We start from the raw sequence: 24,169 nt of genomic DNA on the forward strand, positions 1-24,169 counted from the left end.
CTCTAGAACATTTCAAAGCAAGAGTACATTCAGTGCACATAGGAATTTGCAACATAAAAGTGCTAATGTTTCCTATGCACACAGTAAAATATTTGCCAATTCACTACTAATAAGTACTACTACACTTCCTTTTTCTACCTCTGACGAGTTTAGTGTGAGCCATTATACCCCCGAACTCCAAACTTTCTGTTAAAATGCTGAAGCAACTCCCCAATAATTTTAACTTTCTTTAAATTTGAAGACTCATGTTCTCATGTTATACCACTTCATAATGTCAGCCTACACCAGCAGCAACACATAAGCATGAAAGGCAGGCAGGATGTGGACAGCATTGCAACTATTGTGAAAGAAATATCACATCAGAAGAAAACCACAAATGAGCAGATATTTCTGATAGATGAGAGGCCCACACAGATCACCTTCCTCCCACAGTTTATGGATCAGCTATGTTTTTCAGAATTATTCACCTCAAATGGTTAATCAGTGGAATTCACACTTGTTCAGCAGTTGTTTCTTAGCATATATATTTTCTGTCTGACGCCCTTTTACATAGGAAGGAGACTGTACCCTGACAGAGGGCACTTCATGTTTGACTGCTAGAGTCTACGGTTCCTTCCAGCTGAGTGAGTGTTTCCAGTCATTTCCCCTGCTCATTTTGCCTTGACTTTTTCATTTCTGAATGACTCCATCTCCTTTGCAAGTAATCAAAATAAGAGGAGATGGATACGGGGATGGGTGGGTAGAATACAGGTGGTACTGACAATGCTATTCCTCACCCTGCATTTGAAGGTAGCTGCATGTTGGGGTTGCTCTGGCTACTTATCTTGAGATAAGGAAAGGGGATTCTCTTGCTCACTCCTGACAAACACTTGGTCACCTAGGCACACCCATAGCTTCCAGAGGAATGCTGCTTCCCTCCCTGGAAATGCTGAACCTTCCAAGGTACACCACTTACACTTGTTACAGATGTACCTGGCTTGCATTCTTTGCCGTGATTAATAGCAGCAGCCCGATATTGTGTTTCCATAAACTTCTGTTTTTTTAAACCTCAATTGCTGAACAATGCAGAAGCCACTAGGAGTTTCTGCTGTTTCCTGGAGCATAATTATTCTTATACTCTCAAAATCAGACTGTTGGGTTTATTACACAGTGATGCCCCATAAACACAGTTTTAAAACTCACCTATCACACAGTAAGACACAAAGTGAAAAACAACACAGAGCTGAGATTTTTAAATCCAGCCTTTGGAAAGACTAAGAGATACTGCTGCTCGTACATGCACACTCTCATAAAATCCCGGCTTGTAGCATGTATATGGAAATGAGGCAGAATGCTTCATTATCACACACTCCTTGGCAGCCCACACTGACGTAACAGCACATAATGCAAATATTTACAGCAGGAAGTCCTCAGGAATGATCAGTCACCACCAAATGGCAGCAGCTTATCAAGCGGTAATTCCTACTGTGGGAAACCCAGCTGAAGCAGCATTTCCACATAAGCACAACGCAGAGAAGGTCTCTTTCAATAATTAGCTCCAATTTACACAGCTTTCCACATGATGCTAAGTGTATGTGATGAGTGCCATCATGATCTATGAGACAAGAACTGTGGCATGAAAGCTCCAGAGGTTCGATCAGCTGTGGTTCTTTGCATCTAATATACAGCGAATGAATGCTCCCAATTTAGTGAAGACATTTGTCCTGAGGCTAAAACATTGATTCTCCACTTACTGTCTTTTAATTGTGATGTATCCAATTTATCTTCTTAGGCTACAAACTCTTAAGGGAAATGGTTTTTCTTTTTCATTCTGTATGCTGTTTTCACACCTGCTTTATTTTACTGCAAAAGAGCTGCGTTTAGGTTAAAACCTTTTCCCACCAGCGAGATACCATTTTCCTATTGCGCTAGAATTAATTGCTGTAACTTGTATTGTTTTCCTACAATGATATCTGATGTAAAGATTAATGGTGACAAAATTATTAATAAATGCAGAGTAACAAATAGAGGAATGTTGCATATGTTGTAAAAATGTTCTTTCCTACAGAGAAAACTTTGCTCATCCATACCATGGTAATGCTTATGCTTTAGAAGTATAAACTACTGTGCACAAGAAAGATTGCTTTCAAAATATAACTAGTCCAGAAAAAAAGCAGCTAGCCAGGATGTCCCTTCCTCCCAGAACTGCAGGTGCTCCGTTTTACTGTCATCACCCCCAGGCCTATCTGCTGCCCCAAATTCACATTCACGCTCCTGCCATGTATGAATTTGCCAAAGTGCACAGCCCTTCATTCCCAGATATACAAGCTTGATGACTCACAGGCGATAAAATGTGACAGGACTTTTCACCAACTAACGAACTGCAGGGCATCCTAATCAGCAGGAGAGGCAGCTCTAATAACTGGGCTACAGTGTAAGGAGATAAAATCAAATGGAGCAGAACACGCATAATACAAGAAATGCGAGATGCTACACAGCCTAAAGCACCATCGGTGCTATACAAAGGCATCCAACTAACACAGCAACTTTTTTTTCCCCTTTGGAAAAAGGATTCCTTTTAACTGCCAGTTAAAGATGGTCTCAGCAGCGCGTGAACAAGAATGGCAACCGCTTTACAGCCGCCAGCAAGACTACTTCCAGCTTCTTTCCCCTTTTCAATTGCAGTGAACCGCAGTCAGACAGACAATGAAGGGGTTGGTTTCTTTGTTGTATTGGTTTTTGTCTTTTTTTTTGTTGTTTTAATTGTGCTGTTAGGATATTGCTGGTTATCAGTGTTTGCAGGTCTCGTTGAGAGACAGGACAGGACGCACACCGAGCAGGCAATATGCCAGCTGCTGCCCTTGCCACAGGAGGTACCACGTGCCCCGAGGCTCAGACAGAACCTTCTTGGGTGGCTCTGGCATCAACTGCAGATGAGTCCGTGTTAGCACTGTCCCCAGAAGGTCACCTGTCCCCAAATGCTGCCTCTCAAAGGACACCTGCTCTGGATCTTTTTCCCAAGCTGTGCCAAACAAAAAGGTTTGCTTGTGTCAAATACACAAAGCCTCATTCTTTCTGTCCCTCTACTGACAGTCTAAGCTTCAGGGTGAATTTGTGATGCCATCACTACAATGGAAAAACTCCCTTTGGATCCAGGCAACCAGCTTTTAAAAAAACTTCATCCCCTATACCCACAGCAGGAACCCAGTGGAGATTTTTTTTCCCTGAAAAACTATTATTTATAACACACTAAGGTCCCGGAGCCACGGCTAAAAATCCTACTGACTGCAAAAGAGGGTAAATTTCCAAGCATAGACCACAGGATTCCCTCTTCCAGAAGAAAGGATGTGCAAGAACCCGCCTCAGGAGCTGAGACGGTTCCCTCTGAGCAGAACCCCTCTCTGCACCCAGGCCGCAGCAGTCAGAGAACCACAGCTTCTGCTGGTACTGTGGGAAACACCACTCCTGGGACCCTGGGGCAGTGCTCTAAATCACTGGAGCAATGAAAACAACCGAGGAATCTGACGCGTCCAATTCGATCATGGAGGGCCCTGTGTGTCAAGTCTCACTAGGGTAAGAAGTGTCAGGGCCCTCGGATGAGCTACAGGCATTGTGCTAGAATGTCACGGCCCTTAACTGATCACAGAAAGGAACAGGGGAAGATAAAACAATCTATCGCTTCGCTGCTCAGTCGTGCTGAGAATATGATTCAAGACACAGGGGGAAAAAAAAAGAAATGGGGCTGTCCACCCAGCGCACCTCACTGTGGAGACGCTGCAAAGGGATGGGGAGGGACTCGGCAACATGGATGAAGCAAGCTGTGCATTTACTCTCTGTTTGACGATGGATAAGCAGAGCAAAGTATGAAACAGAATAACTGCTGCTTCTTTCAAACAAGAAATTTCTGACCATTGTTCCAAGCTATTATAAAAAAAAAAAAAAGTTTTAAATAGATATAGCAGTTTATTTTGTGATTTCTTTAAGATTTTATCCCTCTCTCCTTCCATCTTGGACAAAAAAAAATGGAGGACCGTGTCTGGAATTCACTATTAGTGAAACCACACTCAAAAGGTGAGTGCTTTTTGTGTGTTTGCATTTCTAAGGATAATGTTTGCATTTTGCATGGCTGTTACCTCTGTCCCAGTGGCAACCAGCGCAGAGGCACACAAGAACCCAGGCAAAGGCTAGGGCTAGGCAAATCCTTTGTTATTCTCTTCCCCATCTGTCCAGCGAGGGTAACACCACTTTCCAATGGTACAGAACACTGTGAAACACTTAACAACTGTAGTAGTAAAGGTCGGGCATGTATTGCAGGGCAGCAGATATAGAAAGCTATCTGATGGTTTCAGCTGGGACTGGAGTTTGGAGGATCATACTTTGCTGAAAGCCTTCACACAGGCAAGAATCAGCCCATTATTTTTCTCTACTCTCTAAAGGAGTTTTCATATCTATAGCATTTTTCTCCTCTTGCACTCATACAGGAGGATCTCTCTGGGTTCATATTGCATAAGCTTTATTACTAGTGCTTTGCTCTTGTTGTCTTGACTTCTTGGTATTTGCCTTACAATGCACCAAATATTTATGTCACACAGTAAACAATAAGGAGAAAACAACAGAGAATCTGATGCTGCACCTACAACACTGCTGGCCTCCCTGGTCTGCAAAGGACACTGGCAAAAACCACAGAGGCAATCCAGAAAGGCAGGAAAAATTAGCAGATGATGTGAAGAGAATGCTGTTTCCAAGGACACTGGTTTGGCCCTCAAACAGAAAACCGTTATCTGATACCACTTTTAATCATATTTTATTTCGCAGTCATGTACTGTATACTCAGCTGAAGGTCATAATAGGTGGTTCTTTTTCTCATCTGATCTCTACAAAGACCAAGAGTACTGCACACAGAGGACTTCCTTTTAAACACAAGTCCTGCTCAGCTGAAAGTGAATGGTTGCTTTATTTCACCATGACCATACAAAAAGGCCTCAACTGAAGAACTTGGGAAGGTTGTATTTGCATGTTAAAAAGGCACAGGTCCTCAGACATTCTTCTATTAACATAAAACATATTGCGAATACTTAATAATTAAATGTAAGTCTTCCACACGAGACCTGAAAAATTTGACTATTTGGTTCAAACTCGAGTCTAAGACATGGAAATGAATTTTTTCTAATCTGTCATCCTACTGGTATTTATTGCCTTGGTTGGCTGGCTTATCTTTCAGAGAAGACTGGGACTAAATCAATGACATAGATCGTACCACCCAAGCTGATGATAAGAGGGAAATGAATGGCAAGTCCTGAGTCAACAAGACACCATTCACTACAGACTAAAAAGAACTTTTCAGCATCCCACACAATGAAGATAACCATGGCCACATCATAATGTTCTTCTGCAAACATCTGAAGGAAACTCTCTAGGCTTTGAAACCAGTGAATGCCTTCCCTGTGAGCAAGTCACATGAAGACCCATCAGCCCCTACCCAGCATCCAGTTTGAAGCTGTTGAATCAAACGAAGGCAAAGAAAAACCACTAAAAGACTTTACATGAGTCAAGGGTGAAAAAAATTAATCCTTCCTGGCTCTGGTACAATCAGACACAGTCAACACACCACAAGGAAGACTTTTCAGCCTTTCTAGAAATATTAATTTGGGACTGTTTAAAAAAAATAAAAAGAACAACCTTTAAACATTTCAGCAATGTCTGCTGAAACCTACATACACCCACAAGTAATACGGTTCCTTCTTGAATCCATCTTCCAGACTAAACAACATCTGAGCTAGTCCTTTTTTAATGCTGGTTGGACTAAAGCTCCTCACCTCATGCAGATCTCTGCCAAGATAAGTCTGGTAGGCAATGAAACTGCCAGCAAGGCCAGACAAGCTCTAGAGGTCAGCAAGTCCCTCTGCAGGCTTCTAAAAAATAGTTCACTCTCAGAGTGATAAAATTCTCCCAAATCAGGCAAGATATATAGCTTTTTAGAGCCATTTGAGTCACAGAGCTTTGCTAAGCCCCAGCAAATCAAAACTGCTCTCAATGAAGCCTCAATCTGTCAAAAATACTCTTTAGTACTTTGACAGATCAGGACCTGAATGCCCAGTTCTTAGCATTGATAGGAGTGTGTCACAGTGTAGCTGTTCCTGGAACTCAGAGGTGCAGCGATGAAAATGCTCACGCCTTGATTTTGAAAAAAGCACCTTAAAATAGGAAAGTCTTATTCCTTTTCTGGACACTCACTATATTTACAACCCCAGGATCCCAAATCCTCTAGAGTTATCACCCAAAATTCACCGCACCCAGCAGAGAGAAGATAACTTTACAGAACGGGACGCAGCTAGGGCATGGGACTTGTCCTAGTTCAGAGAAGCTATCTGTGACAGATTGAGAGCTGAATCTACATTTGCTTGGTGTACAAACCCACATCTTAACCGAACATGACCCATTTCTCTGTACCACAGTGCACTGAAGAGCAAATATTATGCTCAGTTTTCATAAAAGTACACAAAGCAGGCAGGGAAGGTAAGGCATAGCACAGTGACAGCAGGGAACATACACTGGAAAAAGTATAAGGTCGGCATAACTTACGGGAGCTGCGTTGTTTTTCACTGTGACACTCGGAGTTGTGGCTCGTAGTGCCCCGCTCACGCCATGGTAATATTTGAAGCAGATCTTTGTTTCAGCTAAAAAAAAAATATAATTATTTTAGATTAGAAGAACTGCCAGGGAGAAGCTGCACGATCAGTTGCAGCTCCCAGAAACAAGGCTGGCAAGCAGTTAAATTGTGAGTGGTCCGTTTCATGTTGGTTGGCACGACAGGATAACTCCTGCCTCCGATCTTCACCTTTGCGATAGTGAATTTCATGGTTTGATTCCTGTGACTGAAATAAGTTAAAACCCCAATGTCTTCTGAGCAGCTTTTACAACAGACAGACCTCAGAGTACTTGATCAGCACCCTTCAGCTACATGAAGAGGAAACGTAGGGACAGACAAACCTTCCCTGTTCAGACATACTAAACACTAATGTACAAAGTGAGAAACTTCCTTAGGACAAGACGATTGCATAGTTGCTCACTGAGCCTATGTGTTCTGGCCTTGGTCAGGGCAAGGATGTAGATCTACACAGATTAACTGCTCTAACAGTTACTACATTAAAACATTTTTTCAGAAACAGTGTAGTACCACAAGACCCATCTTAGTGTACTTCTACTGACTTCCAAAGATCTGCACTAGGTGAGGAACACAAGCAAGACTATGATTTTGGACTCACAGATCTCCTTTTTGCCACATGCGTTGATATTCAGATAAACCTGTTAAGTGACGGAAACCCATTTTGATAACTGTATCAAGGCACAGGAGAAGTGAAATTGGCTTCCTGTTCAATCATCCACTTAGGATTTACCTTCTTGTCTGCTGCAGGAGGCTAGATTCTCTGTTGCTCTGTAACTACAAGTAGATACGAATTGCTAGTATGTGTCATAATCCCACTCACTCACTTGCCTGGACCTGGTGACTTGCTGAAGCACATCCAGCAGACAGGAGTTTTTTTCCATGGTAAAGCAGGATGTGAACTGCGTTGGTATGTGCCCTCATACAGCCAGGACACAGCAGGTATACACTGTATGTGTGTAACAGATATGTTTGTGGGATCTGAAAAATGCCTATTTAAATAAAAGGAGCAATCGCATCTTGCAGTTTTAACTGGATAATGCCATAGAGACTTTCAGCTTCCTCATAATATATTTGAAGTCCTTCTCATTACCAAGTTTGCCCTTAAAACCTTGCTTTGCAGCTGCTGCTGAGGCTCAGGGAAAACACCAACCTTGTCTCATTGGAGCTGCAGTGCCTATGTAAGAAAATAATAAAGGAATGCCAATGTTTTAAGGTACAAATTGCATTGCTGTTTTAACATCAGTAACAAAATAAGCCAAATCAGTGCAGCTGTGACAAAAGATTATGAAATGTTAAGAGCTGGAACCTTGGCCACAGATCATGGTGCTGTGATCTGCCATTTCGTACATCCAAAAAACAACCATGCACCACCCCAGGCAAAAGCAAAACATGGGGACATGAAAAGCAGTGGAGACCCTTAAAAACACAGGCTCGAATCTTACAGATACACAGGAGGAAAAATAAATCCCAATTTGTTTTTTGAAAGACAAAATAGTTTTAGGAGTGTAAAGCCTTCACAACTTCAAATGTGACTGGGGAACTGAAAAACAAAGTACTTATTTTCCCAAGTAGTTCAAGTGCCTCTCAGGGCTCCTCTTTGAGGAGGCACCAGGGACATGCAGCCCATTAACAAGAAGCACAGTGCCAGTGTGTTAATCTACCACCGCATCTTCCATCCCCACACCTCGTTCTACATCAGGCAACCAGGTACACGTTTCTGCTTGCATGGTGAAAATACACACCTCTCCCACTATATGCTCAGGTGCGTACATGTGTCCCTTTCACTTCACAGCACTTCTCAAGGAACGGAACAGGCTAGAGAGTCCTTCAGCACCTCCACGAGGGCCTTTGTTGCACATCCTGGGGTTTAATTCGCAGCTATGCCCCAAACCAACTTCTGCAAATTCAAGAAAATTACTTGAAGTGCTAGTGCAGCTGAGCAAGCAACCCTGTTGTTGCACCTGGGAGCAGCAGTTGTTTTTTTCTGGCAGCAAAAAAGTTGGATGAGCTTATGGGACTGAAAAACTGCAAGTCCAGACTGAATTTCCATGTTGTAATTTTCTCTACAGGATTTTTAACAGCTCAGCAGCAAACTCATTTACCCACTGAGAAGACAGCAAAAGCTGAGGATATCACAATAGCTAAAACATGCAGTTCTTACCAATTATTCAAATCTTAATTTTCCTCTCTCCTGGAGATTTTTAGCTACAGTTTGCATGGAACATTGAGAACTAGAATAAAAAGAAGTGCGCTTTTTTTAAATAAAATTTCTTTAACTCATGTCGTTAATAAAATATAACATGAGGTATTAGCTTGTGTGACAACGTTCAGACCTTACAGCAGGAAATCTCACTGTAGGTTGACAAGCAGGAAATCACTTACCATGTACACTGGGAAACTATGTTTTAAAATAATCTATTTAATTAAACTAAAAGTATTAAACAGACAGAACAGAAGGAGGAAAGAATATATCCTTATGTAGGTATTCTGGATATTAGTATTGCTTTCAAGGACAAAGGATTACTAAAGCGATTGAATATGTATTTGGAAAGAACCATGTAGGTATTGAAGATTCCTCTCAGTTTCACACAACTACTATTTGTAATTTAATTTTCAGTCAAATTGCCCACGTACAGATGCAAGCTGGCAAGAGGGCAACCCAGAGAGACACAGGTGTCACACCCAATTCAAAACCATGGCAGAGGTGGAGCCATTCAGTGGGCAGTATTTGATGTGGTGATTAATGAATGTCAAAGGTTTCATTCAGAGAACAGATCTGATAGGAAAACATCTTATGGGGACCTTCACAGCTTGAGAAATTGCTCTAGAAACATTAGGGGAACACCTTTTTTTTCCTGATTCCCCCCTTTCTGCCTTTTTCTCTAGATCTTTTTGAAATTGAAACTATTAAGAAAATGGCTATTGTCAATGGATAGATAAAACTTCAATGAGTATAAGGCTTGCAAAATCACACACAGTATATATGTGCAAAAATGCCACTTGGACCCCAGTTGGGAGTTTTTTGGTTGGGAGCTATTCTTTCCAAGTAACATTGTTGGTGTCATGTTTCTTACTTCAAGAGTCCTCTAACATTTTAATCCATCTGAAGATTGTTCTTTTATTTCTGAATCACCTCTAAGACATTTCCAAAAAAGATGCAGACAGTCATTGGCTTGGTACCACGGCCTCTGGTACAGAAATCACTGTAAGTATAGGCAAGACAGTGACATAAATTAACTTGAATACTGTCCAGCTGGCATTCATGCATAATATGTAGTTATAAGGGTTGTTTGCATTGTAGTCGTGTAGATAAGCTTGTTGTGAAATAAAGGAGGCCATTTAACTTTGTCCTGCTGCCCCAGCTACATGGCACAGTGCACAGGTCAGGATAAAGCATTGTCCAGGTAATTCCCAGTCATAAATAAATACATGCCATTGTTGTTTTCATCTCAGTAATTATGAATAGCAGCTCACTGGACCAGGTAATGAAGTTATGATGTTAAAGTCAGGAAGTAATGAGGTTAAATTCTCCTTTCAATTAGCATACATTGCCGTTAGACTGCTAAAACTTCTGAGAGATGAGATGTCTGAAGATGCTCAGAAATACTCATGCCCATGACAATTACCAAACTACTCAGCAATTTTTATGGATCAAGAGCAAAACAGCATTTTATTCCCTTCACACCAGGCCTAGTATCCCCATTACATCATTCTCCCTTACGAGGAAAGGCTGAGGGAGCTGGGTCTCTTTAGCTTGGAGAAGCCTGAGGGGTGACCTCATTCATGTTTACAAATACATAAAGGTGACAAGCTTGGTGACAACCAATGATAGGACAAGGGGTAATGGGTTCAAACTGGAACACAGGAGGTTCCACTCAAATATGAGAAGAAACTTCTTCTCAGTGAGGGTGCCAGAGCACTGGAACAGGCTGCCCAGGGAGGTTGTGGAGTCTCCTTCTCTGGAGACATTCAAAACCCAACTGGACACCTTCCTGTGTAACCTCATCTGGGTGTTCCTGCTCCGGCGGTGGGATTGGACTAGATGACCTTTCAAGGTCCCTTCCAATCTCTAACATTCTGTGATTCTGTGATCATGGCTGTGTTACAGCCTTTTACGCCACTGGTACAAGTAAGACGTTTCCAGTTGTATGCTCAGACCTGCTGCTATAACCATCGCGGGTGCAGAACACAGAGCTGCCCACAAGCAGGGCCCCAAGGCAGGGTCATCAGAGCCAGGCAACAGGAGAGGCAGTTCTGCTTTGCTCCTTGCACCACAGCTCACAAGCAACTCTGTGGCCACACAAGAGGGATGCTCATAGGGAAGGGAAAGAATTCGGGATGTAGCCCATCCCTGGACACCACAGAGACCGCTCCTCATTCAGAGGAAAACCGAGAAATTTGAGGTTTGCCAGAGAACTCTGCCACAGAGTTTCAGCCATCTCACAAGAAAAAAAAAGGTCCAGTCCACAGAAAATTATTTCTCTATCAAAGACCTGAGTTATCTCAGTTACTAAATCAGTTTTGCTAATTAACTGGAAAATTAATTTAACAGCTGAACATTACTCTTCTTGGCAATATTCTGTATGGCCTCTACAATTACCCAGCCCTTGAAAACATCCTGTCTTCTTACTAAAGCAAAGTGAGAGGAGAAAAAATCTAATAGGGTATACTGAGGAAGAGCAGCTGGAAGTATTGAAGGTTGAAAGCCCCTAAGACAGGGGTTCAAACCCATTTTCACTAACTACTCCAACATTTATAAAGTCCTAAAATTACATTCAGCCCTTTGAAGGCAACTGCGAGGCCAACGTGAGCCCTGGTGAAAATGAGTTTGACAACCCTGCCCTAAGATATATTTCCATCATCCACCTATTTTTTTTTCCTGTCAGTGTTATTGCTCCTGTTGGTTTATTTGATACCCTTTCCCTTGAAAATACTTCACTTCCTACTCATCTTCCTCATTTCTTCAGAGTCTTAAAAATTGCCCTGAATCTCTTCTCAAAAGTTCCCTTGCTCTTATAATCCTTTGCTCCTCACTTACTAAGGTTAGTCTGGTCTTAGAGGCTCAGCTTTCACAAAAAGGTAGATTTATTCTCTCAAATATAAAAAGAAGCACTACCAGGATTAAGCAGCTTCCCTCGTTAGATTTAAAAAACAAAACAAAACAAACAAACAAACACACACACACACAAAAAAAAACCCCACCACAACCAAAAACCCAACCATCCTAATGGGTATTTCAAGGAAAGACAAAATTATACTCTTTGGAGGAGGCAAAAAGCATCAGCTGGTGTTTGATAGGAATGTGTGATACACCTGAGGCACTTCCTCAATCTGGTTGTGATTTAGTCCCATGATAGTTTTTGTTTCAATTAAATAGCTGAGGTGACTAGGCATTAGCTAAGCATTTCTCAGCATTGAAAAACCTCTCAGGGAAGTAATGCAAGTCTTAAAATTGAGTCATTTGTGACCAATTCAATCTATTACTAAAAGAGCTGTTGTTGCTCTTTTGGGGAAACATTTTGTGTAAAAAATGAGAGGTGTCAAAAACCAGTAATGAAAAGGTAGCTGTCTTTGGTAAGTGGGTGGGAACCAAGTGAACCAAATCAGAGAGTGAAGCAATTAAGTTATGAGTCAAAAGTTTTCCCTGGAGAGGACCCAGAAGCAGAATAAACAAACATGTGCTATAATCAGATTGCTATGAGACCACCTTGAATTAAAATAGCCACAGCGATCTCTGGAAGTGGTGACAGAAGGTGTCAAAGTGAAGACAGGGAGTCAATGAAGGGTAGAACTGATTGAATACACTGGGGAAACTGGGAGAGGTGTATGAAAAATCAGGAGACGGAATTACAATTGTAGTCACTGCCACCGTTGGCAATTGCTAACCCAAAGATATGTAAATCCTCTCAGCTTTAGATCAGTCTGCTTCTCTAACAAAGATGACTAGAAGGACAAGGAATTACTGGAGAGAGTCCAGCGGGAGGCTACGAAGATGATGAGGGGCCCAGAGCATCTTTCTTATGAGGAGAGACTGATGGAGCTCGGTCTGTTCAGCTGGAGAAGAGAAGGCTGAGAGGGGATCTCATCAATGTTTATAAATATCTCCAGGGTGGATGTCAAGAGGATGGGACCAGACTCCTTTTAGTGGTGCCCAACAAGAGGATGAGAGGCAATGGGCACAGACTGAAGCACAGGAGATTCCATCTCAACATGAGGAAAAACTGCTTTACTTTGAGAGTGACAGCGCACTGGAACAGGCTGCCCAGAGAGGTTGTGGAGTCTCCTTCTCTGGAGACATTCAATACCCACCTGGACACATTCCTGTGTAACCTCATCTGGGTGTTCCTGCTTTAGCAGGTGGGTTGGACTAGATGATCTCCAGAGGTCCCTTCCAACCGCAACCATTCCGTGCTTCTGTGATTCTCTGTGACTGACTTGCAAAACACCTAATTTGAAACTACAGACACTATTGACCTTGTAGCTTTAGACATTCTGGAGCCCGCACAATTAGCTGAGTCTTGTTTTATTAATAATATAAATCTTGAGACTGCTTGATAAAGTGTCTAGCTGAATGTTGCTCATTATACGCTAAAATGAATATGTAACCAGTATGAAAATGTGTAAGCAATTTGGTCTTTAGGCCTGCCCTGAGTAGTGACAAGCTTTTGTCTATAACAGCTGCTACTTTTCTTTCTGGCATGCTGGCTTTATTCCAGCATCCAGACTTGTGCAACTCTGTAATAAACAATATCTCCTCTCTGTGTGCTAAAATTTGCCTCAATTGTGCACAGGGGGAAAACAACCCTGTTTGTGGGAAAACACAATTGGAAACCGAAACAGAGAGAGATTAAAGACAGTTCATATGGGGTGTTGCAGTACTGGAATTTAGTAAGCAACAGTACCAATGTTGAAGTTGAGGGAAGCAGAGGACTGATATTAGAAGAGAATCCCTGTGCAGAGAGTGTGCGTCAGGGGAGAAAGACCAGGACTGTCTACATGAGACTAAACAAGAAGAAAGCCGAGAAAAAGAAACAAGGAAAGGAGAGGCAGAGAAGGAGAGAGTAAGTCAAACCTGAAGAAGAAAGAGGAAAAAAGTGCTGAAACCTTCAGGAAACATGGAGCACAATGTATGAGCTGTATTAGCAGCTCCTGTGAAACTTGGTGCACAAATGTACGTCCTGTCCACCTCGCATGCCCACTCACCCTTCTCTACCTGCTGCTGCCTCCAGTATCCATCTCCTGCTTTTGAATACTCCTGGAAGTGTAGAGATCAGGTAAACTGTGCAACTCAAAGAGTCAAAATCCGTGAGCCTATCCCTAAGCATCAACATATTTTAGACAAATTTAGGTAATTTCTCCTGATACTATGCCTGCCCTGTCAGCAAAGAATTAAGATACATAACAAAGATGAAAGGTGAGGTTATTACTGGCAGATCTAATTTGTACTTACAGCATCACTACACAGTATCATTTATTTTGATGTGTGCTTGCTGCTGCTCCATGCAAACAATGGTTCCGATTTCCTGTGCTGTATCATAAAAATTGCATGTTCCAGAAATTTCCTGTCCTATGCATAATGGTGAGACTACAGCTGTCACACTGGTTTGATACTCGGCCATCTATGGAGTGTGTATTTCCCCAAGCTGTAAGCTGTATCTGCTTACAGTATTCGTTTACTATCACAAGCACCTATGGTTTTGCATAGGGCACCTCAGTTTTTAAACAACTAACAATTTAAAATCAAGTGAGGCCTAAACAGATATATTTCTTCAACCCCAGCTGCAGAATTTCTTCCAATTTTCTGATTACCTTTTTCTTGCCCTGTTCTAAAACATGCACAAACATGTGGACAGACTGTTAAAAGACTTCTTTTGAGAAAGTGAGATACAAGATTTTCAAATCTCACCTTTTAGATTATTATAATGCTTCTAGGCAAAAAAGTACCTGGAGACAGATTTAAGGCTGACCCGTACATATCAATAATTCAGGCACAAACCTTTGCTAGAAGACTGTAATAGCTCAAAGCCAAGCAGCAGAATACCCAGTTAAATTCTAAACAAGATTAAATTTAAGCCAAAAATCTAAACTTGTGAAGATGCAGAAATGCACAGTTAGAACTTTCAAGTAACCTTAACTCAGCAACAATAAATAATGTATTTCCATATTTGTAGTTGTAACTGATATTTCAAGACCAGATCAGATTATTTTAGTCATTTTATTTCATCTACAGATGGTGTTGTCACAGAGTGCTACTGCTTCATGAGAACTGCACATTCAGGGCTGGAATTACCTCCAGGAAAGCTAATTATTATCATTTATTACATCACTGATTCTTTGTTCTGCTGTTATTTGTCATCTGCGGATACTCTCTGCTATTGACTTTTGCTTTTATTTCTTTTGCTTGATAGTTTGATTCAGCAGCTACCTGCCTTCAACCACCACAAGAGCAGTACAATAAATTAGTACACTAATGACTAATGGGTAATAACAAATCCTCATACTCAGTGGGGGGTCTCCCCTCTTCTGGCTTCATTTGTTTGAGGCCTCAGTGTTTCAAGCTCCACTCTACATTGACTCTGGGTCTGGCTTTGTGTAGTCAACCCCTATTACTATGCTGTTCGTATGAAGTGCCACACATCTGCTTACCCGTGACTGTGCTGTGATTAATTATCACTATTCAGAAATTTTACAGGTGTAGACTCCTGAGCATAAGACAAACAAAATCATACCACTTTTGCCTTATGAAAATAAAGGTATTTTGGAGTTTCTATGACAGGAGAGGTACAACAAAGTAGCTTTGTAAATGGCTATTTAGGAAGAACATATAGATCTAATTACAATAGGCTGTTGCTTGTGTGCTGCCCTCATAAAAGCTGTCCTATTGGCACAACTCATTACTAAGGAATGCTAGCAGCTGGAGTCGATGTGTGCTTATATATTCATTTCCAGCATTTGTATATATTTCTCAACATAGGCAGGACGTCTGGCCTTGCTGATTAGTAAAGTTGCTTGACATTTTTCATTTTTAACCTTGTTTTCAGTTGCTTATACATTTTCAAAGATAGATACATTTGGAATAAAATTTTGCATGCTGGATGCCCACCTCAGATCTGCAGAGATGCACAGCAAGAAAATTTCATCCAGCAATTTGTAGCTGTGAGGGCAATGGAAAAACATGTTTTTTTTACCCATTACAGATTTCTGAAGACGTTTCCTTTTACCCCTCATGTTAATATGGAACAGAAGTCACTATACTAAGCATATATCTTTTGCTGTTCCTGTAAAAGTACATTAAAATTCAGTTAACTTCTAAGCCTCTCCAAAAATTCAGTTTGATATGCTCATTTGAGACATCTTTGATTTTACCATCTAAATGCCCAGGAAAACCTATCTGTGCTGAGCACATTCCAGACTGGTGCTACGACAGACTTTTTCTGTAATACAGATCTAAGCTCTTCCTGGCTGTGAGTACCACTCCGGGGAGCGGGAGGACTATATCCCTGGGCATCTCCCCGCTGTGCCAAGTAGCATGGAAGAGAAGAATATAAATCCACTGCCCATTTGCCCCTGTTGAAGAAAGACATGAAGGCAGCTGGGGAGATGAGGAGCACGGGGTGGGGAAACAGAAGCCAGGACAAAAACAGGTAACATGGTGATTTGTGGTGGTCATAGGTTTGAGTAGAGAAGGATTTAGGGGGAGCAGGTAGCAGAGCACTGTTTCAGTCTTGCTAGGAAAGATGAACACGGCCAGTTGCCTTCACGGTGGGAACAAAACGCACCTACTGTGGGGCTTGTATTCAAGCTCCCAATTAGGCAGCCACAAGGAGATGCCAACAGGATTTATGGTCAGTCTACTGGCTCAAATTCTGTCCACACCAGCAGAGGCTGGAATGCATTAAAATTTACAGCCATCCAGTGGGTCCTATGGACGTCCATGTCATCATGGAGAGAGTCCACCGGAGTGCCCAGTAAGCCTGGTGTTTAGATTGACAACTAGAGTCGAGGCAGAGGATAGCAAGGCAAAGCTTCTGCAAATACTCACCACAGGAAAGGTCAGTGGAAGGATGCCACTGCCCAGCCAGTAACTGAAGATGCTAAATGTCTTTAACAAAGAGGTGGTTTAGCCCTTATGTAGCTAGGAATAGAACCTGCAGTTTGCACTGGGGCATATTCTCTGGCTATTACCCACTTTTTAAGTTTTATTCTATAACATCAGTAATGGAATTTAAATTTGGTTTGCTCGGATAGCTCACATCTTTGAAAATAATAATTTCCTTGTAAAATTATCTTCAGAAATGTGAGATGGGAAAAAAAAAAAAAGGTACTCATCCTTACCATTCCTTGCACTGAGTCATCTCTCATCCCACTGAAACCAACATGACTATTTGCTCCATATTCATAAAGACAGCAGGATCCAGCCCAAAACAGGCAAGAATTTTATCTATTTACTTTTAGTCAAACTAAACAGTGCTGTCTATTCACTCTGCCTTTACGAACTCTTGTAATAAAAGGACTGACAGGCACCAATCTGAGTGAATGAGAGTTGAGGATGGGGGCTGTTGTAACAACGTACCTGTCTTTCATCGGGAGAAGGAAAAGCTGTTAGAGAGAGACATTTTAGTCACTGCAAATAGCAAATTATAAGGGCTGCACTAAGATGGAGACTTTAATGAAATTCCAGAGCCTACAGGCAAATAATGTTTTTATGTAAATCAGCTTAACGATGAGTTTTTCACCATGAGCATTAGCAAGTGAGCAATTGATTTAAGAAAAACTTGCAATCATCAAAGCATTTTTAACTGTGTGATAGTTGAGTCCATAATAACTGGAAACCATGCCTAAAGTTTGCTCTCTGATCCTAACCACTCATTCACATTGCAAGACAAACAACATTGCAGGCAAAATCAAACACGTGGTTCATCTACTTATGAGGGAGATGATTTAAAGTAACTTCTGAAATGCAACAATTACATCAGACTAAGTTTTTAAATAATACTTCTGTTTTAAAACTGCTCATGATCTTGGTTACAATGAACTCTACAGTTCTTTATCAGAATTGAATAGCAGAGGAAAATAATCCATGTGCTTCCAGTACACTGGAAATAAGCCTTGCCTCACATATGGAAAGCCATCAGTTTCATTGTATTAGTGTCCCCTTAGCTACATTAGAGTCACTGACAATATCCAGGAAAATAATTTGAACTGGAGATATAGTGCCTGTGTTCTCAATTACACCAATCTATATTAAACCACAACATAAACAGAGAGAAAATAAACATACAGAAACACTGGCATCCCTGAGCTTTGTTCTGAGTGTCAGGAGAGGCACTGTGAAGATGTCTCAGAGATGACAGGGAAAGGTATAAACTCAAAACTATACAATAGAGCACAGCTCCACAAAAGACAAGGGATGGGCAGAGCTGGGGACCCCTCTCATCTCTTTACTGTGATATAGAGGCACTGGCTTGTCCTAGATGATGCAAGCTCTCCTCCGCTGCCCCTATCGCAATCTATCCTTTAGGCTTCCACATGTTAAGTCTACCTCAAGTTAATTGTCTCCTAGAGCACATGCCTTGCTTTTATCAGAGCAACAGTAGTTTAAAGTCTTAATTAAATACATATGACTGGATTATGCCCTCAGGCACAGCCCTGGGCAAGAGAGCACATGAACTTCAGAAGCCTCAGACACGGCTCGCTAACATCGCAACATGTTTTTATTCTCCTTGATCTCAAAACATGGGTGGACCAGGCAGTGCTTTTGATTTACAGAAGCAGAAAATGACATCAGGCTTATAATCAGTGATTAGTATTTAGGAAGGCGTAAGCCATAACTTTACTTGGTGCCTACTTTGTGAAGGGACGTGACAGCATGAGAAGGGACACCTTGCAACTCCAAACCCAGCCAAGTACTGAAATTAGGGAGGATTCATGTTTTCATTTACATTAGTAGCTGTTTAATTCAAGACACCTTCTTGAGCTGGTCTTTAATCATGTCTGATAAGCATGACTGAATCTCATGTTAGAAACATTACACTCCCTTGATTTAGTCTTTCATTCTTTTCCCCAAGAAAGTTACCTTTGAAGATGTTAGTGCCAAAACTAGCCATTGTGGACATCACCATTCCTCCAGGTCCTCTTACACGTTAAATCCTTCCTCTTGTTACTCTGCAAACCCTCCCAGCCAGAAGCCCTATCTATTCACATTTTCAAGTGCTCTCTTCAGTCACTATCAGAACGCTTTACAACAACAGTTTCTTTGTGTTTAGCAGCCAGACCATGCAATATTAAAACTCATAGTATTCACTCTGATTGGGAACTATTACAGTCAGTCAAGCACGTGCCATGCAGCAAACAAAGAGAGTCTTGCGATTAAGTCCTTGTGCAACAAGATATGAATATTACCAAGAACAAAAAACCTTTGCACTTGGATGTAAAAGAGAAACCAAGAGCTTACCACTTTTATTCACAATACCATAATAAAGGCTGCTTTTCTTTTTTAAGACGTTTATCACACTTCAGAATCAGTCTGCACACATTCCTTGGCTCTACTGCATATCTAAGGATATTTTTAGCCTAATATTTCCATGACAACAAAGCAAGAAATGGTCAATTGGAGAAGATGGCTGAATGAAATCTCAAAATGCTTGTAGAAGCAGCTTCCTAGTGCCCAAATTGTTTCAGTTACCCACTACACTAAGCACATTATTGTTTGTTGCTGCTATTTCTAATCATCAAATTAAAAAAACTAATTTAGAGTGATTAAGTAATTACGCATTCTGTTATCATACAAGAAAGACTGTTCACTGCTGTCATAGTATGAATACCCTAATATAAGTAAAAGGCGACAGCAAAATGCTACTTCAGATTGAAGTAAGAGCTCACAGAGAAGAGCAAGAAGAGATGTTGTGGTACCCTCTTATGCAACGGGTAATGGGTCACACGTACCAAGAGGGCGATGGCAAGTGTGACAATTCAAACTCTTTGCCTTCCTGACTTCACCACAGAGCAGAACTATTTGCAAACAATTTTGGAAGAAAATTATTTACAAAATCTGAAAGAACAAAAGGAAGGACAATTCCAGGCAGTGGCATTGAAAGCAAGGAAAACGCACAAGAGAGCAACCCAAGGAAAGGCATGCATCTCTCCCTGCACTTCAGCATAATTTGATTTTATTTGCAAGTCACTTAACAGGTCTTACATGGCATAAGGAGAAAATAAGGACAGTTACACCTGTGTTCTGGCACTGTAACTCTACTGAAAGCAAAAAACAGTCAGAGAACGGTAACAGTGCAGCAGAACTTGGCACACCGGTTCCTGGTTTTACATTACCACCTTGCAAACATTTTATTCATTTCCACATTATGTTTTTCCTTCTTTGTGGAAAAAAAAAATGAACAGCAGTGAATAATATGCAATTCTATCACTAAGTACTTTTTACATTATTGAAAAGTGTAAGATGAACAGCCTTGCACTGTAATTACCCAATGATCAAAATTCCCCCAAGTTCAGTTGTTCTGAAAAACAATATTCTTTGAGGTCTTTTCTTAGTACACCAAAGACTTACCTGGGTAGGTCTTGTAAGCATTAATTAAACAGAGGAAAAGAGACTTCTGTGTCCTCACAACACAGAGCCATTCTCTTGTTTACACATCCAAAGCATTTATAATTAATTGAGTTCGCCCACTCAGAACCATAAGCCTTGAATAAAAGCTACATGCCAGCTATGCTGCTGTGGTGTGTTTTTTCCCCTTTCCTTTCAGTCTTGGAAATGGTTTGCTTTACAACAGCAGGGCACATCTTCCTTCCATTTGCTCAGAAACCACAGGCAGAGAAAGCGTGCTCATGGCCTCTGATTGTCACAGACACCCCTGAGTCATGTCACTGGTTGGCGAAACCCCATCAACGTGATGCCTTTGCAAACACAGTGCAGTCTCTGGGTATAATGGATAAAAACTTAGCCTTATTCTTTTAAAACAATGCCACCAGAGCTCACGGGGATGAGTGTGGCATGTGTGGGTTTCACTAGATTTACTTTTTCCAGCAAGGACTTGTGAAAGACAAACTCAAAGCCCAGGTTACTCAGGGACACACAGGAGATCCCAGAGTCGTCTGCTTAATGCACAGCCCCTTTTGAAGGTCTCTTCTCTCTCTGCAACAATACAATCTCTGCAGATCAGAGAATCCTGGATGCTGACAGCCATCACAAGATGCATCACAAAGAGAAAAGCCCTTGGCATTCCAGCTTCACACACCCTGATCAGTCTCATTATCGTGGTTTCTATTCCAATACCAGCTCACATACTGTCTGATTGTGGCCCGTGTGCTCCAAGATTCAAAATCACCAGTGCTTTACATGATGCTGCACATATTTGCCACCAGCTCCTCCACAAAAAGGGAGAGGGAAGCACAGCCGTCTCCAGGGAGATAGACTCACACATCAGTGCCACTGCACCTCCTTTCACATGTGGCATGGACTTGTTCCTTCCTCAGAGCTGCTTGGGCCTCTGGTTTGGCAGTAAAAGGAAAGGAGTGAGACCAACTCCTTTTCCAGGAACTGGGACTATGCTCTAGGTATGTTTTTGTATATTTGCACGACATCAACAATGCCAACACCTGTCTTGCTGCCAATAGTATATGGATTGTGCTCAGCAGCAAGCTATGTATAAGCCATAAGCTTGGTCCTATGACTCTCAGCAAGTCAAATTCCTTTTCAGGAAAGCAATTCACAGGCAGCTCTGCCTGGAGAGATGATGTGTTCAAAATCTCAAAAGGAGAGAAAGAAGGTGCCCACATCCCGAGAGGGAGGTTCTGGGGGGCTCAGGATCTGATTCAACTGAGAAAGATTTATATCAGAATGAGAATTGAGGCTGGAGTTAATTAGATTTAGATCTACAACTCTGTACGATGCTTTCTAAACCTCAGTCAGAAGGAAAAACCTACTTATAAGGAAAATTGCAGTTTTAGCAGGAACCATGAACTGGACTTCTGGTTTTGACTGTAGTTGGATTCACAACCATATGGGATGTAAAAACACAGCACTGAGCCTCTCTGTTCTCTTTTACAAAGACGGGCCCATCAAACACTGCCGCTCTTCCAAAGCTTGCCCATAAAGTTACCTTCTACAGGAATCACACTAAGAGACTTGACTCACTTTACAGTTTCAGCTGTAGAAGGAAAACGCAGGTAACTGCTGCATTTTGTTGTGCCGCTCTACAGTGAAGGATTTCTTACATTTTGGCTTGAGAAGGCCAGTATGTGACTGCTCACCCATTCAGAAAACTGTTCACAAGGGCATTTTGATTAGGTGCCACTGCTATGGTGTCCTTCGTTAAATTCCCTGGGAATTTATAAGACAAAGCACAAGCTATCAAGAAGGAAAAGATCAAAAGGCTCCTAAGAAATACATATTATATCTGTTATTACATTTCATCTTAGAGCTCCCTTCTGCAATGTCCTATTTCAATAACTTTTTTTTTCCTTTCTAAAATACCAACTTTTGTTCACTATTTATTTGCAATGTAATAAATGTAATAAAATGTAATGATACTGTGTAATTAGGGAAGAAAATTGCTGTAACTCCAAAATGAAACTTGACTTTTTAAAACTCAGCAATTCCAGAAGTATCTTACTCATCACTGGTAAAAAGACGAGGCTACAAAAGGGTTACATTAAGTTGAAAGGCAAGATAAGATACCCTGACTGTAAAACCATCAGTGAATCTAGTGTTGAAAGCATTGGATGAGTGTATTTGTTTTCAAGTGCAATAAAAATATGGAACTATGGGGGAAAAATTACTATGAAACATACGCTGCATTTTTGCAGGTGAAAAAATTACTATCTTGTAATATATACTGGAATACCAAGGAATGGAAATACGACATTTAAACAAGCAAGAGGACAAAGAATCATAGGCAGACTTGACAAAACACTGCAGAATGAGGAAGGTTTATTCTCTAGCAAAATATATTCAGATGTACATTAGGGGACGGTAAAAAATTGTCTTCAAAACATTGTTCTTGTTGATTATAAAATTGTATACAGATACCAGTATGTCCATCACCTGAAGGTGTGTGCCAGGTGGCTGGCGCATTCTCTGGCTTTGCGCTTCACTGCTGGGACCCCCGGGTGTGAGTCGCAGATGTTCGCTTCACTGGCTGGGGCTGACATCTGCAAACCTTCAGACCTGCCGCGCCAGCAGCAGTAACTCCTGGCTTGCTCAAGCCCATCCAAGCTGAAATTGCTGCAGTCACACACACAGGTGACAGTCAGGGAACATTCTTTTTTATTTTGGGAGATTTTTTTATAGCAAAGGGTAAGGTCTCCAACCACAGCGTGCTTAACTCCCACGGGATTTGCTGCACTGTGACAAGAAAACCTTAATGCAAATTATCAATAGGATGAGCAAGATCTATCAGCTGTTATGTGTCAACACACAAGGGGATGACTATAAAGTCCAGATTGCAGATAACCTAGACTATTTTTAGAACACTGTTTTTCAGAAATAAGCTTGCAGAGAACCTAGACAAAATCAAAAGCAGAGGCAAAGGACACCTGGAAAAAGGAAGGAGCAGTGGAAAAAAGATGATTCTGGAGTAAATTCCTTTTGAATTGTCTGCATATTTGTAACATGTACTATTGCTAATTAATACTTAAGTATATAATATATATGTCCTTTTCTTTCCCCTAATTTGCCAGTTATATACATAAAAATATGACAATCCTAATCTTGGGACTGACATTCATGCCTCTTATCGCCCCGTATGTAGCAACATTGAAAAAGGAAAATGCTATGTCTGTTCCTTGCAGTCTGGAAGACAGATGTCAGCTTCCTGCACCTGGAGTAAGGCTGAAGACTTCAGGTGTCCTGCAGAGCCTGGGCCACCACTTTGCCATCTCTGGCAGGAACATGCTGAACATTCAGATGAAATGCTTCAACATCAGGTAACCTGGGTTCTATTCAAACCACTGCCACTGACTTACTGTAGTAGTTACACTCTTTCCTGACTTAATTTCCTCCTCTATAAGTTGAAGAAAATTATACTTCCGGCAAATCAATCCAAAGAAGAGAGGAATATGAATGTTTGCTAGTCCTTCCATAAGCCAGTCTTCATAATAACAGAGCTGTTCTTCAGTCACAGGAGAAAAGTATTCTCTTTTGCAAAGCAAAGCTCATGACAACATTCAGTAGGGGCCTTAACAAAGTGCATCAGCATCTGTGGGCATAAATTCCCAGCAGGTATGTATGGTGCAGCTTGTCAATCTGCCTCTGTACAGGTAAGGCACTGCATGGATGCTTCTCTACTGACCTGAAGGGACTGGATTGAGCGCGTCATCACAGGATTTAGCTCTACTTATTACTTAAGCTGCAATCGGTCAGGTCACACTAAAATTGAAAAGGGCATTCCAAATTTCTTTTACAGTATTTGTTTCTTCAGATCTGCCCTACACCTATTTTCCCTTTAATCACAGTCAGGTTTGTACTTTAAAAAATGCCTGGGCTGTAACCCTGTCACTCCTGGCATT

General features: G+C 41.3%; 1 protein-coding gene across 1 annotated transcript in view; it reads right to left on the bottom strand.

Moving 5' to 3' along the window:
- HECW1 (HECT, C2 and WW domain containing E3 ubiquitin protein ligase 1) overlaps window positions 1–24,169 on the bottom strand; it is a gene marked incomplete at its 5' end in the record, with an annotated part of 197,544 nt that overhangs the window by 122,026 nt on the left and 51,349 nt on the right. The window contains one exon of the mRNA XM_082044587.1: window positions 6,562–6,656. Coding sequence (XP_081900713.1) covers window positions 6,562–6,656 — 95 coding nt within the window. The remainder of the gene's footprint in view (window positions 1–6,561; window positions 6,657–24,169) is intronic.

The sequence above is a fragment of the Streptopelia decaocto genome (genome assembly GCF_964273445.1).
Source record: "Streptopelia decaocto genome assembly, chromosome: 2".
Lineage (NCBI taxonomy): Eukaryota > Metazoa > Chordata > Aves > Columbiformes > Columbidae > Streptopelia > Streptopelia decaocto.